Source organism: Myodes glareolus, chromosome 27 (genome assembly GCF_982192425.1).
Source record: "Myodes glareolus chromosome 27, mMyoGla1.1, whole genome shotgun sequence".
Lineage (NCBI taxonomy): Eukaryota > Metazoa > Chordata > Mammalia > Rodentia > Cricetidae > Myodes > Myodes glareolus.
Genome location: NC_142052.1, coordinates 11,731,026 through 11,751,425, shown reverse-complemented (window position 1 = coordinate 11,751,425; position 20,400 = coordinate 11,731,026). Strand labels below are relative to the sequence as shown.

At 41.5% G+C, this 20,400-nt stretch overlaps 1 protein-coding gene across 2 annotated transcripts in view; it reads left to right on the top strand.

Annotated features, from left to right (window-relative positions):
• Nucleotides 1-20,400, top strand: part of LOC125399935 (ATP-dependent translocase ABCB1) — a 155,337-nt gene that overhangs the window by 76,788 nt on the left and 58,149 nt on the right. Inside the window, exons 1-4 of one of the 2 annotated variants that reach the window (XM_087902426.1) lie at nt 4,228-4,383; nt 4,823-4,890; nt 7,844-7,892; nt 18,695-18,854. In XM_087902426.1, coding sequence (XP_087758552.1) covers nt 4,829-4,890; nt 7,844-7,892; nt 18,695-18,854 — 271 coding nt within the window. In that variant the 5' untranslated portion in view covers nt 4,228-4,383; nt 4,823-4,828. Of the gene's footprint in view, nt 1-4,227; nt 4,384-4,822; nt 4,891-7,843; nt 7,893-18,694; nt 18,855-20,400 lie in introns of those variants that run through there. The other variant, XM_087902427.1, reaches the window with a different exon arrangement.

Here is a 20,400-nt window from a genome sequence, read left to right as displayed (position 1 = left end):
CTGTTCCCTCAGCACCTGGTATTTTTAATAAGATATGTAATCTTTATGTGAGCCACAAATAACAAAAAAAAATCCTCGAATAAAATTCTGGTATTTACCAAATTAAAAACAAAGCTAATTAGGAGTGGGTGAAGGGTGGAAGTTATCTCTGCCTAGAATATTCTATAAATCTCTCAACTTTAAATTAAGTTACTTTACAGTTATCAGTCATCACCATCTTACTTGAGTTCTGACTGCTGCTTTATAGGCCCAATGAGAACAAGACAACCTTTTTGGAAATTACCAAATTTAAAAGTTTAGATTTTTTTTTAACTAAAAAATAGAAATTTATTTGTTTGTCTGTGAGCGTGCACGCAGAGGTCAGAGAGCAGCCTGCGGGAGCTGTCCTCTTCTACCCTGTGTGTTCTGAGAATTCCACTCACGTTGTCAGCAGGGTGGGAAGTGCCTTTGCCCAAAAGAGAAATCTTGCCCAGCCAAGAGTTTGGATTTTTCTGTAAAGCAAAGGACATGGTTAACAAGACAAAACGACAGCCTGCAGAGTGGGAAAAGATCTTCACTAACCCCACATCAGACAGAGGCCTGATCTCCAAAATATACAAAGAACTCAAGAAATTGGACACCAAAAGATCACAGAATCCAATAAAAAAAAAAATGGAGTATAGACCTAACCAAAAACTCTCAACAGATGAATCTAAAATGGCTGAAAGACACTTAAGGAAATGTTCAACATTCTTAGTCATCAGAGAAATACAAATCAAAACAACTCTGAGATTTCATCCTACGCCTGAAAGAATGGCCACGATCAAAAACACTGATGACAACTTATGCTGGAGAGGTTGTGGGGTAAAGGGAACACTCCTGCATTGCTGGTGGGAGTGCAAACTAGTTCAGCCCCATTGGATGTCAGTGTGGCAATTTCTCAGAAAATTAGGAAACATCTTTCTTCAAGACCCAGTAATATCACTTTTGCGTATATATTCAATGGATACTCAATCGTGCCACAAGGACATGTGCTCAACTATGTTCATAGCAGCTTTGTTTGTCATAGCCAGAACCTGGAAATAACCTAAATGCCCCTTGATTGAAGAATGGATAAGAAAAATGTGGTACATTTACACAATGGAGTACTACACAGCAGGAAAAAATAACAATAGCTTGAATTTTGCAGGAAAATGGATAGAGCTAGAAAACATTATTTTGAGTGAGGTAACCCAGACCCAGAAAGACAATTATCACATGTACTCACTCATAGGTGTTTTTTAAATATAAAGCAAAGAAAACCAACCTACAAACCACAATCCCAGAGAATTTAGACAACAACGCAGACTAAGAGAGACTTACATAGATCTAATCTCCATGAGAAGTAGAAAGTAGAAAAAGACAAGATCTCATGAGTAAACTGGGAGCATGGAGACCTTGGGAGAGGATTGAAAGGGGAAGTGGAGAAGCAGGGAAGGGAGCGGAGAAAAAATGTAGAGCTCAATAAATATCAATTGAAAAAAAGAGTTTGGATTTTTCTAATGCAGGATTTTAAAAAGCAATCCGGTGGTAATGTGAGTTAGGGTACAGTCATTCAATGTCCTTGTCACTTAGATAGTTGAATGTCTTTCACACATAAAAGTCAGTTACACATAAATGGGTGGACACTGTAATATTGTGGATCCTTTATTGTTAGCACAAGTGAATCATCTGGTTTGCACTGGGATCCTATGATAGTCTTTTAGTATCAAGTCAAGTAAGTTCATCAAGGTGAACTTTGCTCCTCTTTGAGGATATATTAAATTTGAACTCAAAGTAGAAATAGAAGAGCGAAGAGAAGAGGAAATTAATTCTTATAGAAAACAAGGAAAGAAACACAATTTTCAAGAGGGTCATGAGAAGAACTTGAATAATTAGAAATCTTAGGAGAACACATGTTAGTTTTACATCGCTGTGATGAAATATCTCAGAGAAACATTCAAAGCAGAAAGGGTTTATTTTGATTCATGATTTTCAAGATGTTGGTCCACAGGCCAGGCTGAGGAGCATCATGGCTGGGATTATGTGGTACAACCCAGCTGTTCACATCATGGCCCTTAGGAAACAAAGGGAGGCAATGAAGGGAGACTAAGAAAAACATACCTATGAGGATAGACCACCTTCCTGGAATGAAGTTCCACCTTCTAAATTTCAGTGAAACCCCAATAGCCCAGCAGAGTGGTAATCCACCACTGGATCAATCCACTCATTAGGTCAGAGCTTCATGGCCCAACCACTCCCCCAAACCCAGCCTCTAAATCCTACTGTATTGGGTCCAAGTCTTCAACACAGAGAGATTCACATGTAGGAAAAACACAGAGTGGAAAAAAGCAATTGCGAGTCCCCTGAGAGGTACAGTGCACTGGCTGAAACGGAATGAGCGTGAATGTGTTAGGGGAGATGATCTAAGGTGGTGAGGTAGAAGAGTAGAGAGACAACTGTGCTACCATCCTTAAAACCTAATAAATTCTTAGATGGGATGTAAGAGGCCGTTATAGCATTTCCAAAGCCGAGTCATAAGGTGAAAAGTTTCATGAGGTTCAAACTGGTAGGGCAAAAATGTACTACAGTCATGTTCTAGAGTGTAGGGTGGCTAAGGGTGAAGGTGTGGGGTGGTACGTGCCTGTACGCCAAGCATTCCAGCGACTCCAACTGGGATATTGAAAGTTCAAAGCCAATGTGGAAATATATATTGAGACAAGAAAAAAATAAGGAGGGAAAGAGGAAAAGAAGATAGTTGTTATAGCACCTTCAAGCCCTGGGTCTGATACTTCTGTAGACCTGCTCCCCCCCCCCCCCCCCCGGGAACTGAGAACAGCAGGACTATTAACAACTCCATCAGTTCGTGTGAGGATTAAATGAGTTTATCCTGTTGATGTGCTTGGTGCAGTTTCTCATATGTGACCAGTGCTAAAGAAATGTTAGTTATCGTTGTACCTTCAGGTGTGCACAGGACAAACATAGGAGAGATACAGCCTCTAGAGACACAGCAAAAGCACAAGCAAGACTAGAAAGGCTTAGGATGAATGTGAGGATTTACATATGTTTGCCCCAGGTAGACTACAGGTGCTGTACATGAGGACAGCCAATTAGAAAAGAGAAAAACAACCCTCCCCTGCCTAAAACAAACAAACCAAAACCAAGACGAACAAAACAACTAGTGAACTAACTATTAGAAGGTCTATAACAATATTAGTTTTTGTTTAAATCAGTTACATGTACCCTCCCAAAAGAGTTAAAGTAAGGACATTTTGGGGTAAAAAGTGAAAAAAGATGGCTTTGAAATATATTAAAGGAAGAAGTAACACTTTCACACTTTGCAGAAACAACAGCAGGGTTTTCTTTTTCTCAAGAGTTGCAGGAAGTCCAGAGGCAAGGGTCCAAGTTAGATAAAGAAAGAGCTTACAAAGCAACCACTCTCCTATTTTACAAAAGAATGAGACAGAGGACTTAAAACTGCTCTGTGAATTAGGAACATTGCTCTTCTGGCCAGTTTGGGAAAAAAATCTCAGAACGAATATAAAAGGTGAACACAGAGAGAAATAGCGACTAAAGTAATGTGTTAAAATTATGTTTAATAATCCAGTTGAACGGTAAGAATTTCAAATGCCCCGGAGAAACGTGGACACTGATTTGATAGCTAAAAGCTCAAAATTTCACGTCATTTCAAATACCATTGCTACACTGAAATGATCCGTTTCTATACTGGAAATCTTCCTCTTTGTTTCTGGTTGGTTTAGTTTTGTTTTTTGATAAAAGATAAACAGGTATACCTGAGAAACTATGAGATATTCTAAAGAGCATCTTCCGCACAGGGATTCTTTTCAAGGAAGGGAAATTTTAGTGACTGGGCAGGGTCTGCATTGTTTAATTGACTATCGGATGTTATGCATAGAATGTGTCCTTTAAGTTTCCACGTGCAGAGAGTCAAGTGCAGATCTCTACACAACTAACTCCATATATGGACGCGTGTGTGGCCATGTAGTGAAGCGACTCTTATAAATGTGTCTCTGATGTTTCCTGGGATATGAGTTTGTCAACTCGACCTTTGTGAGGGGAGCCCAGGGGGTGCATTTCGTCTAGAAATCCAACCTGTTTTGCAATTTCTCCTGCAATAATCCTTGAGTCAAGCTGGGCCGGTAGCTGGTTAACCTCCTGGTCATTGGTCATGCTCCCTGACTGGGCGGGGCTGTGTCTGGGCGTAGCTTGAGCACACCAAATGTACTTTCCTGTCCTCAGAAAGCCCCAGCACACTCAAGCAGCGGTTTCCAGGAGCCGCTGTCCCCATCTTCCCAGGCTCCGCTACACTCAGGGTCGCATCTTCCAAATTCCAAGACTTGGCGAACTTTGCGAAGGAAAGCGAAGGTAGAGACAGTTACCAGAAACGGTTCCTTGCTCTGGATGCCAGAGCCTGGTCCCGGGGGCATGGACCTCGAAAGTCCGTTGGGAATAAGTGGCCACATAGCCAAGTCGTTCCGGAAGCCCCCAGGCAGTGTTTTGGCGCCAGCCCTGGGCGGGGCGGTGGATCCTGCTGCCCAGCTCCAAGCTGTGGGGCGGGTGGAGGAGCGCACTGGGGCCGAGGGGACCCGGCAGGAGGGGCGGCAGGATTCAGAGTCCACAACACGGCCCACGTGAGTGACTCCAGAGTTCCCCGAATCCGGGGCTGAGTTACTCCAGACCCAGACCAGGAGCATCGGGGCGGGGCTCCTCCTCACTGCTGGGCTCCACGGGGCTGTGAGGTCAGCCTAGGCTCTCGGCCCCGCGCGGGCATGTATTTGGCTGATGAACTGTGGTTTCTCCCCAGGTTGTGATGGAGCTTGAAGAGGACCTGAATGGACGAGCAGACAAGAACTCGAAGATGGGCAAAAAGAGGTAACCAGATTGTTTCACTTTCATACTTAATATGTCTTGTACATTTGAGCAATTGGTTTGTAGCCTCCGGGACTGCCCTAGATGATTAGTGGTTGGTATTTCAGCCTTCAGAAGCAAACCAGCCACTGGAAGGAACTCTGCTTGGAGTAGCCCTTCAGATGTGTGTGTGACAGAGGGAGGCTCCTGTTCAGCCTCCAGGCCGGCCACCGCTCACACCCTTTTAGTTTTATAACCTCAGGTTTATGAGCACTACCGATGCACCTGTGCCATATGCTGCTTGGGCTCTCTGCCGTAGTCCATTATTTTGCTTCTGATAAAGAAACTCTGTAGAAATCACCTGTTTGTGGCAAAAGAAAGAGAGGCGAACGTTACGTTTTGTTTAGCTCCCAGTAGCTTTTTTTATATAAAATGGTTGTATTGCCACAGAAAGAAAGAAGCTATGCCTTGCATCCAGAATTCTCCAAAGGCTGATTAACTGATTAGAACTTCAAGGATGGGGGAGAAGTAGGAATGTTGCTGGTCTAGAACCTGCTCACAAATTATGCCTAGGCAGTCTTCAGCCCCTATAGTACCCTCATTATTAACCTGCCTAGGAGTCCTACAACTATGTCCCAGGCAAACAAATCCCAAGCATCCCTTAACACACACCTTAGAATGTCATCAGATACCATCTGAGACTGAGTACTGACTGCCTGGTGAACCCACCAAACACACTGAAATGTGCTGGCTATGACTCTTCCTTTTCAGTCCATCAGAAGGGAGATCAGAAACAAGCTCTCCTAGAGACATATCTGGTTTCTAAATACCATTACTCAGCACACACCTCCATCTGGGCTCTGTCTGAAGCACATACAACCACAGGACAGCTGTCCCTTAAGAAAAAACAGTGTCACAACAAAAGGGGGATTCTATTTAAGAGATACGAAAGAGACATGACCAGCAAATGTGTGGTGAGTGCTAAATCGGAGTTCACTGAAGACAGAGAACACACTGGGGAACTTTGTGGGTTGGATTCGAAGTCATCTCAGCATTGAGGTTAAGTGTCTTAGGTATGATAATGATAGTGGAATATCTGAATAGTCCAATAATATTTCTAATATTTTCAGCTTAATAGTTTTGCAGAATCTTAACAATTTATAACACTTACACTTTGTATGGATAAATAGTTGAATATTAGCAATTTATGAATCTAGGTCAATTATATACTAACCTTGGCAGAAAATGGTGAACTAAAAACAGTACTACCTGGATTATATGCATTTACATACATTCTTCACAAAAAGTTATTTTTTTTTTTGCTTGTTTCACGGTATTGTTCAAAACCAAGGTCCTGCACACTCTATACAAGTGCTCTAAAATGATGGTTGATACCTTTGTAAAGATTGTGCTGATGGGGGTAGAGAATAGTCCGCTAGGGATGAGAACTGCTGTAAAAGTACATTTTCAAACCATACACTATCCTAACAGTCTGAGAAGTGTCTTACAGTGCGGAGCTCAGCCCTGTAACTCAGAAGTTTAAATCTTGGGTTTTGTTCCCACTGTGGGATTTCGTTCTTCTGCAGTCTTCTCATCCCTGAGAGAAAAAGTTTGCCTTCCTCAGAATTGTTTACAAATTGTGTGGGGGATGCTTACTCAGTGCCTGGGATGTTAGCATAACATTTTCAAATAGCATCGATTTCAGAGAATGGGAGCATCAAAGGCATAGAACTAAAGCTAGGCTGTTTATGGCTATTGTTCTCGTCTCTTTCTGGGTTCTGGGATACTGAATGTGCCTGTAGAGAGAATGGGGTAAAACCAAACATGAAGATGTTTATGTGTAGAGCGTCCCTTGTCCATCTAAATCAAACCAAGTGCAAATGACCTCTCTTCTCCTTTAGACATTTTTTTTTAGCACTGGGATGACGGTTCCGTCTGTAAAATGCTTGCCGTGTAAGCATAAGGACTTGAGTTCTAGCTACAAAAACCCACATTGAAAAAGCTAAGCGTATTATCTGTGCCTAGGATCCCAAGGTTGATGCCCAACAGTCTAAGCAAATTAGACTGTTGATTATTGTTGATTAGACTAAGACCCATATTCAGTGAGTGTCTGAAAAGTAAAGTGGAGAGCGACTGCGAAAGGTACTGAGTTTTCCTTTTAAACACTATTTTGTCAAAAGAAGAGAGAAGACAAATTTACTTTTTGAACTTAAAAACACATGTAAAAATAAGGCTTTCCGTTCTAACAGTGTTTCTACACAGAAATAAGGAAACTGTGTGGTGAGTTTACTTTTCATCCTAGGTGGCAGTTACATGTACTGAAAATGACTTAGGGAGTCATCTGAATCTGGGTTCAAAATGTGAACTGAGCCTTTATGTCTAAGGACAGCTTTCTGCCTGTTTACAGAACGTCATTTCTAGACTGCATTTCTTTCCATAATGGTTCACTTAGTGCTGCACATTACCCTTTCCTAATGAGATTTCCTCTGAGGCTGATTTAATTATTCTGTTTCTTAGGCTACTGTGCTCAGCATCTGATCATCACTTTGTTCTATTAGGAAAAAATAATATTCAATCGATAGATAGGATGCCTAGTGCTACAATTGCTCATGTGACAAGGCAATCAATACTAATTGATTGTAATTGGAATAAAAAAAACAAAACATTAATGTTAGTGTGTGTTTTTCTCATTGTAAAAAAGTGTGTGTGTGTATGTGTGTGTGTGTATACACATCATGGAAAATTAATAAATATCTAAGGTACAAAGATCCCAATTTTCACCAGTAACCACACTGGTTTCTAAGATCTGTGCAAACATATTTACATTTAAACCTCATGTCATACTGTTAAGTTTTATTGACTAATATAGTCATGAGTTTTGTCTTGTCATTCAGCAAAATCTCTGTAAATTGGTTTACTAATTTAAGATTTGACATAATTTTTAAAGTTTTATATAATTATTCTTTTGTATTTTCAGTAAGAAGGAGAAGAAAGAAAAGCAACCAGTGGTCAGTGTGTTTACAATGGTGAGTTTTGAATTTCTTACTACAATACTTTCAAATTTATCTCCTCCTTCTGTTGTCCCCTAGAAAAGAAATAATTCATCAGTTTAGTATTTCCTTGGAGACAGTAGTAATGGGGAGGTAAAGCTAGACTGTTTTCAAAGGAAGGCTGTTTATAATTTGGCATATGGATTGTGCCTTCGAAGGCTCCCCTTGTGGCTTAGCAGACACGTCTTCTTGCCTGAGTTTCAGTATTACCCTTATGAGTTATGCCTCTGTGATCTCTGGCCTCCATAGATATCTTTCCTTGTCGTGATCTTTGCCATCTGAAAATGGGAGATGGGTACATTGCGTGACATTTTTAATGCTCCTTACACCCTGGCAGGGTCAAAGTCCCAAATGGTTACAATAATAAAAAAGTGACAATAGCTTATTTATTATGATGATTTGGCATATGCCATTATTCTTCTGTGCTGAATGGTTGAAAAATGTAAAACTTGAAAGAATTACATAACTATTTAGTTTTTCTGGTTGCATGCTAGTTGTTTGGAAGCCTTTTAAAAGCTCGTACGACAGGAATTTTATAAGTGTGGCCTTTTTAAAAAAGTTGTCTCTGTTTCCTGGAGCACTTCCTTTTTTTCTAAGGTTCCATGCAAACTTACCTGAACTCTCCCAGGCCTCGGAACCTGGGAGAGCGCTCAGCCATTGGAACCTTGCGGCACTCTTAGAGTTCACCCATCCATAGGAGATGGAAAGTGTGTCTTTGTACATTCAATATAAAAATAGATTTAGATAGGAAAACAGTTTTCTGACTTGAAGACTCTGGTTATCTTATTCCATCTACGTCTTCTTCTGCTTACGTTTGTTCCTGCATGGCTCCTTTGGTTACGCATTGCCACTCCTCTTTTTGCCCTTGTCATTATTGTTGCTGGTGGTTTTATTTTGAGACAAGGGCTCAAGTATCTTGGTCTCTAACTCCCTGTGTAGTTGAGGATAACCTTGACTCCGTGATCCTCCTGTATTTACCTCCAGGGTGCTGAGGATGCAAGCGGACCACACAGGTCATCACAGAAATAATTCTTGACTCACCAAATGACAGCCTTTTGTTTTAGATTTTATTCATCTTTTAAAAGATTTCATTCTTATACTCTTGCACAGGAGGAAAAAGTTTATGCTAAACTTTTATATTGGATTCATTTTTGAAATTTAATTTGTAAATTTACTTTGATATGAACATAGTTCTGTCTCATTGTTTGGGTTTTTGTTGTTGTCCTGTTTTGGTGCCAAGAATCCACTCAGGGCTTTTGTGCATGCTAAGCATACACTACCAGAAAGCTGCACCTTTAACACTGTAGTTTATTTATTCTAGTTTATAGGTTATAATTCCTTAAAGACTTGAAATGTTTATATTCCAGAAAATGTACCCTAACTACTATACAGAGGTAGTGCTATCGATATTGAATTCAAGCCACAGTGAGAGAGAGAAAGAGAGGGAGATCCATACAGAGACACATACACACAAATAAAGCATTTGCATGTGAAGTCGTGATAATCTCACATGTACAGCAGTATGTACCAGTCATTGTTACAATTGCTTCCCATAAGCCGGGCGGTGGTGGCGCACGCCTTTAATCCCAGCACTTGGGAGGCAGAGGCAGGCGGATCTCTGTGAGTTCGAGGCCAGCCTGGGCTATAAGAGCTAGTTCCAGGACAGGCACCAAAAAACTACAGAGAAACCCTGTCTCAAAAAAACAAAAAAACAAAAAACAATTGCTTCCCATACAAGCTCATTTCATCCTTAAGCATTTTCTTGCCCCCAAATACCTAATGGGGTGAGGACGAAGGGAAAGCCTTCTAAGCCTTTTGAAGAGGTGCTGTGCATCTTTCGTGTTGTTCTAGTTACATTGATACAAAGCAACATGCGGAAGAAAGGATTTCCTTCACATTTCAGGTTATAGTTTATCACTGAGGGAAGACATGGTAGGAACTTGAAACAGAAGCCGTGGTGGAAAGTTGCTTGCTGGCTTGCTTCTACCTCACATACTTTTCTTACCCGGCCAGACCCACCTGCCTAGGGATGGTGCCTCTCACAGTGGGCCAAGTCTTCCTCTATCAAATATCAATCAAAAAATTGCCCTACAGATATGGCCATAGGGCAATCCAATGGAGACAGTTCTGCAGTTTGGTTCCCTCTTCTTGGATATGAAACCAACCCAAATTAGCTAATACAGGTATCTTTCTCTTGTCCCAAGGAGTTGATGTAGAAAACCAGACCCTAACTGCTATATAAAACCTATAAACATAGGGATATAACCAGAAATTTTTAGGGTAAGATTCTAATACTATTACAATGCTTATTAGTAGTTTCTAGGTAAGAGTTAAACTGTGTGTATTGAGGATTTCAAAGAGCCCGAGTCTAACGACTTAGTCAGATGACTCAGACACAAGATAATGCCCTACTCACAACTAAGATGTACTCAATTAGCAATAATTCCATCTTAGATAAACCTCGTTGGCTATGACACCACCTCTCTGAAAAGGCACAGCTAAGATTTATTAGCAGAGGAATGCAAAGCAAGATCAGGAATGACTAAAGTCACTTGGTGCAGGGTTCAGAAGAAGTCAGGCATAAGCTCCCAGAGTTATCTACTGCAAACACCCATGTCCTCAGCAGGGAGTTGGAAGCGGCAGTAATAGAAGCACAGGGCTTTCTGTCGGTGACGGCTTCAGCCACAGGGCCAAGGTTTTCACTGGGGGCTGAGCATTAAGGGACTTTCCATCAAGTAGGTACCAAAATTGCAGCTTCACAAGGAAAGCAAGTCATTCAGCGTAATCCACACTGCAAATTGGCCATGGTTACCAGTAACAATGATGGAACCTTCCCAGATCCACGTTCTAGATGGCAACCAAGTACCAACCATCTAAGTAGTTCTTTCTAGACATTCCTGAACTCTTTCTGCCTCCCGAGTTAATTTGTGTTTAGTAGGAGAAGTTAGGAGTCTTGAGAGAATAGTTACAAAGAAAACAACTCCCTCAAAATTTTTTCTAGCTTTCACTTTATGTCAGATCTAATTTCAGTCTTCACAGAAACACAAACGTAGAATAGACTTGAAATCAAGTGGGGAAACTGGACACGTGAAAGTGAAAACAGGCTAAAGGCAAGTAGTCTGCAGTTCCTCTGAAGTGAACGCCTCAGAGATTACACATGCCGTTATCATGATGGCAGATTTTACTCGAAGCCTTCTACATAATGCATCACCTTAGCCACCATTGCGCTAAATAGACGATATCACCCGTGTCAGGAACCAGTCATTTGTAAGTACCTTCCATGCGCTGTTTGATTTCAACCTGTGCTGTGTGAGCTCCTCTTGTCCTGATGCATTGCTGGGCAAAAACGCACACTAAGAAGTTAAGTGCTGAACCCCGAGTCACAGTTACGTAACTGTTACAGCGGAGGGCCCAACTTTTGCCCAGCTCTGCATGTAGACTATTACTTTTAAAAACTGTAGTTGTTTATGACAGCTTACGATTGGTTAAAATGTAGCCTTTCTGAAGCTGAAGAGTTCTTTGTTAATGCTCTTGTCTTCTGACCATCTGGTCACTGAAGACTTTGCCACATGGCTTAGTGTCTTCCTTTCCACGCCTGATCCTCTTACTCACTGTGTGACTTTTATTGTCATATGAATAACCAATCCTTGACCTTTACAACATCAACTACCTCACAACCCGACGTGAACTTGGATCTGTTCCCTCCTGTTTTTCATGTTCACGCTGATACCCAGTTTTTGTTTTTTTGTTTTTTGGCGTGTTTGTTTAGGCAAAGTCTTGCTGTGTTGTCCAAGCTGCCTTGAAACTAACTTATATTTCTTTTTCCTTAGAAGTAAGTGTTCATAGGTGTGAGCCACCATGCCTGGGCCAGTTCTTATCACACCTCACTTACTTGAACTTCGGTTCCTACCTCGTATGCCCTTTCTAGGCCAGATATAGCCATCATCCACCTTCTTCCACATCCTCACTCTCTGAACGGGGTTTCGCTAGAATGACAAGTCTCTTCAGTCTTTGTTGACAATTAGCTTGAATGTTTTAGCATTTGATTTCTCTTCCTACCACTTGCTCAGTTCAGTGGGCATTTGACTCCTCCGTCTGTCCTAGACACCGTCCTTGTCACAGGCCACCAAACTGTTTGTGGGATGCTACGGTGTGGTTTACTCCCAGAGTCACCTTCGCCTTTTAGCAGCTCCTCATCCTTTATCCCCTGAATCGTTGATGAGGCTGGCATCCATCTGCTTCTACGCAGACATTTCCAAATGATATTTGATCCTCTTCCTCACGTCTGTCTTCTACCCGCTTACAGTGATAGTCTCTTCCAGTTGACACCACGCCTCCTTGGCCAGCTTCACTTACCTGCTCCAGCCACCATTATGTTTTAGTAACCTTGCTGCCTCAGATTCGGTATTCTTTGACTCAGTTATTACGTCCCCACTCATACTCTGCATTTGTCATTTATACTTATGGGTGAGGACCTGCGTCCTCTCCTTCTAAGAAAGTGTTGGAGAAGGTTGCTTGTTGGTTCCTGGCTGCTCATCAGCTCAGCCCCGAAATAATCACACAGAAACTGTATTATTTAAACCACTGCTTGGCCCATTAGCTCTAGCTGCTTCTTGGCTAACTCTTACATCTTAATTTAGCCCATCTCCATTAATCTGTGCGTCACCGCAAGGTCGTGGCCTACCAGCAAAGTTTCAGCACATCTATCTCAGGCGGCTGCTCCATGTCTTCTCTTGACTCCACCTCCTTTCTTCCAGCATTCAGCTTAGTCCCCACCCCTCACCAAGGCCTGTTCCCCTATAGCTCTGCTATAGGCCCAAAGCAGTTCCTTTATTTATCAATGGTAATCACAGCATACAGAGGAAAATCTCACATCAAGAAAACTTCTGTCTATAACGTCATGATCAAATATATCAGTTTCAATTACAGTGTCTGGTTCCTTCTGAGGAGAGTTTCTCCTTTCTTATCTCCCTATTGACACTGCATTCATTCTGCCTTGCTGCTTCAGAAGCCACGGTCAGATAGGCTTAAGACAAACTTACGCTCTTCTGGTTCCGAAGTGAACTTAAATCAAGGCGTCAGGAGGATTTCATTCCTTATGGAAGTTCCTAAGATTGCGTTTTCCTTCCCATTTTGAGTTTCTAGGGGGCCCTTCCATTCCTGTGCCCCCTCCTTGTGCCACTCAGCCTCCTGCCTTAGAAGCATCTCTGTGATTACAGAGGGTCTATCTGGATGCCCCAGGATAATCTTCCCAAACCCATAACACTTGTGGTCTATTTCATCATGTAAGAAAGAGCATATCCACAGACAGGGTCCCAGGGTTAGGTCGTACACATGTTAGGAGTAACCTCCCGATTCTCTCGTTCCTGGCAAGGCTTTCTTCTCTCAGCCACTCTTTCCTATAGTGTCCGTGCTCCGGTTTTGTGCTTCTCAAGACCTACTTGCCAGAGTCACACAAGATCACGTCAGTCCCTTCCTTCAGATGTTGTAATGCTTTTCTTCTCTGCTTCAGGCTGGTAATGCTCTTTCCTTTCTACTGAAGGGGACTTTGGGAGCAAAAACCAAGCTGTTTTCTAATATACAAATCACTTATGGTATGACTTGTCTTATTTATGAATTAATCATAGAAAGAGATTCTGCCCTCTCTATTCTTACTGTAGTGTTCATTCTTTAATGGACACCAAACTCATGTCTACCCAAGCACCTTTGCATGTATACCAAACAAATCCACTCAAGCATCTTTGCATATGCTCTTCTGAATGCTTTGTTGAGAGATCCCCACACGATAAACTGCGTCCTTCTTGTTACTGAGGTCTTGTCTCAGGGAGGTGTTCCCTGAGCTGCCAGTCTGAACTCACTGACCCTGTCAGTCCCTGTCTGAGTCTGAAGGTTTAGCCTCTAAATGCTTAACCACTTCCTCACTTCTGACATTTCTTCCTGAATGTGTGCGCATGGGTGTCTTTACGTTTTGTTCTCTTTTGCTCCTCAAAGGTCTAGAACAGTGTCTAGAGACTTAATAGGTACCTAGATACTGAGTGGATAGTGACCATATCAATTTCTAATTACCAGCTGCACACAGTTTAAGCTTTCTAAGGACAGGTGACATGTTCTCCACCATTACTGCCAATACTTAGAACCAAATGTGAATCTTCCTGCGTCTTGTTGAATAAGTTTCAAAGGTTGGATGAGTGAATGAACCCACTGAACTTCCTCTCTAACCCAGGGGTCACAGTAAGGTCACACTGGTAAGCATACTAACTCTTATCTGAACTGTGTTCCTGCCTGTACTATCCACGTTTCCCTGGGATGATTCGTCTTCAGCTTTCAACACCAGTTACCTGTGCTTTGTGCTCACGGTTTACTCTCTCTCTCTCTTTTCTGTCAGCCTCTAACCAAGTATTTTCCACCTCCCTTTTTATTTAAAAATCCCTCAGCTGCACGCAGTTAATACTTTTATCCAGTCCCGTGTTGCACCTGATATGTTACAACTTTATCTGCTTATTTTTTTGACTGTAAATTCTTATTGTGATGTTTATAAACCAATTATTGTGATGGGGTATTTTGTGTTTCATACTACCTTCTTGATAAAAATTTCTGCATTGCATTGTAATCTTTGTAACATCTGCGTGATTTTTTTTTATTTTTATAAGTACCAAAACTGAGGCTCAAATTCTTTAAATTATAATATAATTACATAATGTCCCCCCACCATTCCCTTTCCAACTCTGCAGGCCCTGGCCTCCTCTTTATATTAACTGTTTGTATATATACTCATATGTTAATACAACCTGCTGGGTCCATTTAGTATTGTTTGCATGTATATGATTTCAGGACTGACCACTTAGTATTGGATAATCAATTAGGGGTTCATCCCTGAGAAAGACTAATTCTCCTCCTCTCGGCAGTTCTTAGTCCCCCTAAGTTCTTTGCCTGGAGGTGAGGCCCCCATGGAACTTTCTCCATTCATGTTAGCATGTTTATTGGCATTGTCCTGGTTCGGGTCTTGTTTGGGCAAGTCTTACTGAGTTATCATGAGTCAAGTCTCCCCGTCATTTCTAGGAGACACACCCTCCCAGCAGATTTCCTGGTCCTCTGGCTCCTCCAATCTTCTGCCCCCTCTCTGCAGTGTTCCCTGTGAGACTCAAGGTTACTAGGAGATCCTCTACTTGCACACCCCCAGTCTCTTTCCTAAAAAGTTGTAAAGTTGAGACATTTGATGGAAGTTTTCATTCTACTCAATGTTTTGTGACTCCTTTCCCCAAATCTCATCCTTTCTTCCAGACGACACAAAGAAATTAGAGAAAGCTGACTTATCTTTCTATCTCTATTACAGAATTCACTCTTAGCTCATTCATTCCAGTCTGAGATGAAGAGAAATACCTATTCATGCTTTGTAAACCATATAATTTTTGCCAAGTTTTACTATATAAAATTTCAAATATAAAAGGGTAGAATATGAAACTTCAGACTTTTACACGCACCATGTATTACTAATGATTATTAACATGCTGCCTTGTCATGTTGCAGTTACATCCCCAAGTTTCGTGGTATTTCATATGTAGCTTTCTCATTTTATTAATTTCAACGGGTTTTCTGTAAAACTTTTCCTATAAAATATATTTTCCCTACTTAGCAAAATGAGCAATACTTTCTTAATATTATAGTTTTTATATTGGAATTTTCAAATTATCTAATAATTATGTTTTATGGTTGGTTTGTTCAAATTAAGACAGTGGTGACGTCATTTGTTGTTTTCTCTTTGGAATGGCCTGAAAGGGATGAACCCGTGGCCTATAGACTGCCCCACCTGCTTCTCTGGTTCTGTCACTTCCTTGTGACATCATTAGAGTTTGTTTTCCATGCTTGCCTAGGGGAACATTATATCCCTTAGGACTCAGGACATCAAATGTTAAGGTATTCCCCACCTGTTTAAGGTGATCTCTGATCATCACTTGTTTAACATGGTGATGACAGTGTGTATACACCTTCCCTAGCAACGAGAAAGAACCGTAGGGCATCATGACACTATCTTGCTTCATTTACTGATTTTGTTTTCTACAGCTGAGATCCTTTCTCAGGTTCTGACACAATTACTTCCTTTGTTTCATAGGTTATTGCCCCTGCTCACTCCTGTGTTTTCACCATGTGTCTCTGTCTGGCTTACCTGTAACCTTAGGGCATCATTTTCATCACATTCTGCTAGTTACCTTTTCTTTCCCTCTTTTTATCCCACGGTCAAGAAAAGTTAACCGTCTATTTCTGTTGCTTTGTTTCCAGATTTGTCTTTAGTCTACACATCCCTTAGTCTTTCTACATGGCCTAATCCACTCCTATGGCTGCCAGTATAAAGCTCTGCCTCAGATGGCGATATTTTACTTCCTGGATAAGAATGCAAACCTTGCTCAGGAGACTTCCCTGCTCTCATTTCAAACACTCAACTCTTCCAGTTTTCCCCACCTCCGTGGAGGGTACCTAGTAGTTAATGTGCTTTATTTTTGTACTTTCATAGATCAAACCTCAAACTTGAGCAATTTTAATCTTCTCAGAGCCCATGGGACTCTTTCTTGCTTCTACTTGCTCTTCTTTCTGGCTAGAATGCCTTCCATCTTGCTTCTGAACACCTACTCGTCCATCAGAAGTAGAAGGCAGTGCCGTTTATCCCATGATGGATTTCCACCGGGAGGAGAGTGATCACTGGCTCCATCTGATGTCCATTCTTTACTCTGCTGCCAAAGCATGCAGAATGTCCACTGCTGGTGCCTTTTGCTTTGTCTTTCTCTTGCTCCTCAAGCTTTATGAAGTTAGGTATCTTGGGTACGTGCTCTGTAGCTTGTATCTGTCATTTAGGTAAGTAGTCAGGAAATATGTGCACATGTCACCTCCCTTGTTTTGATTTTGGCCAATGAGAAGTTCTGGAGGTGGAATACTGAGGATGGTGGTAATGAGTGAAAGTTTTGCCTATCAATTACATTCCCTTCTCATTCTGAAGAGTCTGGTATTTGGTGTATTTAATAGATTCTTTTTTTAAAAAAAAAGATAATTTAAGTCAGGCACTGGTGGTGTATGCCTCTAATCCCAGCACTCGGGAGGAAGAGACAGGCAGATTCCTGTGAGTTTGAGACCAGCCTTGTCTATGAAGCTAGTTCTAGGACAACCAGGGCTACACAGAGCAACTCTGTCTTGAAAAACAAAGCAAAACAAAAAAAGGATAGTTTCTGCCTGATTATTCCTCTATATTTTTAAGGAAGAAGACAGTTGCTTAGATAAAATAAAGAATGCACTGGCAACCAAACATGAAATATGCCCAGTCACTACTCTTTCCGTAAGGGTTTAATTTGTAATAAAGATGATGTTTTGAAAATTATGCCATTACCCCAGACTTAATCTCATTTGGTTACATTCCCAAGATGTAATTTAAAGGCAAATACCTAAGAACTATAGCGTTTAATGTATTTTTTTTTTTTTTACTCCAAGCCTTAGGTTTCAGTAATTGTTTCATAAAACTTGTTTTGTTCAGGCTCCTGCTATGTGGCGCACCTCTAAGTTCCAGCTAGAGCTCTGTTCCTCCTTGTTTTTCCACGTGTCCTTTCAATGCATATCCTCACTTAGTACCGTTAAGTGTCTTTCGGATTAGTTTCTGTTTCACTCTCAAGTAAATATAAGCTTTAAAATCTTGGTTTCTGTGTTTTTGTGTTCCTAGATCCCTGATCTTTTCCTTTGTTTACACTTCCTGCCTAGAGCTAAGGCTCATTACCCAAGTTCCTCCCGGTGGTAGAGAGCTCCTGACTATAGTTACATGTAGACGCATGACGACACCTGCTCTGCATCTGTCTGTAGGCTCCCAGCCAGCTTGCTGCTGTCATCTGATCCCTATTCTTCAAGCTTCCTCATTTCCTGCTTAGACTTTTAACCCAGTTTTCCTCCCCTAATTACAAACATGCTACCTGTAGCTAAATGACATCACGTGACAGCCATTTTTCTCAGGGGTTGTTTGCATACTCTAGCCTCGGTACTTTGTTTTTTCATTTTCTCTTGCATTTTTTCCCCTTCAGTTCTGCACCAGTTTCTTGAGTTATTCACCGTTGTGAACGGCCCCCTAGACAGACCCTGGGCTCACTTAACTCTTTCTTATGCTGTTCATCCTTCATCACTGCTTGGATCCAGATAAGCCTTGCTTTGCTTCTTGTGTCTTGCCAGTGACTAGAGAACTGGCGTTAATCTGCAGTACATTCACTGTGATCGTATTCAACCCTTAGAGAATGTGCTCTTGGGAAATAGTCAGTCAAGTACGTGCTTTTCTGTTACAAATATGTTGAATTATTTTCAGCTATAATAATACCATTGTACAACAGATCTTTAATCAAAAATGATTTTAAAAAGTAGTACAGTGCTTCCTCAGTGGGGTCTTCAAGGAGACCTTTGGCCTTCAGAATTTTTTCCATGAAGTTGTCTCTACTCTTTGAAACTAGAGCAAGAGTTATGATATCTATGCTATCAGCTCGGTAACAACTTTGATAATTCTTGCATATAAAAAGACAAGACAGATTATTCTACTATGAAGAATTAAGACAAAACTTAATAAATGGATCAAATGCCCATTGTTTTCTCAAGCTATTGTAGTAATAGGGTAGAGAGAAAAGAGGCAGAGGCAGGAGAGTAGCGTGAACCAGTAGCTAGTAGTCTGAAGAAACATTTGGATTTGAAAGAGGATTTGGAGGTAGAGGAAGACATTCACGGAAATGCCCGATGCCCATGCCCTTGTTTTCTTCTCCCTCTAGTTTCGCTATGCAGGTTGGCTGGACAGGTTGTACATGCTGGTGGGAACTCTTGCTGCTGTTATCCATGGAATTGCACTCCCGCTTATGATGCTGGTGTTTGGAGACATGACAGACAGCTTTGCAAATGTAGGAACCTTCTCGCCAAACATGACTAATGGAAGTAAGTATTGTTTGTGGTACTGATTGTGTTAGAAGCATGCACAAATCACTGACCTAAAGGTATTCTTCGTGGGGTCTTACCAAGGGTGCATGACTGTGTTTGGAGGTCTAGGCGGTGGAGGGGTACACGCCAGCTCATTCTTGTAGGGAGCAGCCGAAGATGACACAAACATTAGAGTAACCAGTGGAAGTGTTGGCAGAGATATGTAGAAACTGAGAGGTGATCTCTGAAATTAAAAAAAAAAACAAAAAAAAAACCCTCATAAAGCTCCAGGAAGAAGCACAGGAATCTCCTCAGGCCCTTGAATGATAAGCTCGGATCATCATGAGAGACTGTGGCAGATTGAACGTGGGTAAAATAGAAGATTCTAAGATGATTGTAAACCATTTGATCTGAGAAACTAGAAGAACATCATTCTCAAATAAGTTGCAAAAGATGAAATTTCAGTGGATTTTAGCAGTAGTAAATGCCAGCAATTGTGTTTTGTATGTTGTTATAGGTTAGGCTTCTTTAGGAGCAAACCCAGGAATGGAGAAATGGGACCAAGGAAAGGATAAAGAGTTTTGTTAGACAGGACTTGTGAGAAAGTATGAGATCCTGGGCTCAGGAAATGTTTGATTAAGATAGGAGCAAGAGTTCATCCTCAACACCACGAAGAGGTAGAGAATACTGTGTGCCAAAGTCCAAAGGCGAGGGCGTGAGGAGGTGGGCTCTGAGGAAGTTCTCGCGATAGCAGATCCTTTCGCTTGCCAGTGAGTTGTTCCAGTGGATTCAGAACCACCCTTTGCCAGAGACCTGTTTTCAGCGAGGTGTGGCTGGAGTGTGGCTGAGGTCAGGGGTTGGGGAATCTAGCATTGACCTTGAGAATAGGCAAGCAGGCAGGCACCAGCCTTATGTTAATGAAGGGCTGCAAATTCTGACTGCTTTCTCAAGCAGAAACTTTCCTCGAGCTCCCAAGAGGGTGGAGATCCTTATCCAAATGGCTGACCTTGGAAAAAGACTTCTGGGGAGCAGAGGCTATACTACAATCACCTAGTCTTACTGATCTGGGCCTGTTCCCTTCATAAAACTCACAAAGGGAAGGTCCTGAAGTCTTAGTCTTTTCCCATTATCCCCTACCGTTCTGATTTCTCTGTATTCTCTATGTTTATTAACTGAACTCTTGTTTTAATGGCCTCAGGCTCTGGATCTGGATTGTGGGTATTTCATCCTTGGGATCAGGTGTGTCTAGTAAATCTCTAGCTTTCCTGTTCTTGGTTTAATTAGGAGGGCACAGTGGGATTCTTGATTCCAAAGTGACGGGGATTTCTTTTTCTCCTAAGAATTATTTTGTTTAGGGAGGCTACCATTGTACACATTTTCATCCTTTACCAAAGCCTGAACAAAATTTCCTAAGGGGAAAGGCACTAATAGTGAGAATCACTAAAATTGAAAGTAAACAGGTGCCGGAGAAGGGTCTGCAACACTGAAACGCTGGACCTTTGTCAGGCAGCAATGGTCGCCGTACGAGCCACGCTAACGGATAGTACAGAAACCTGCATATATT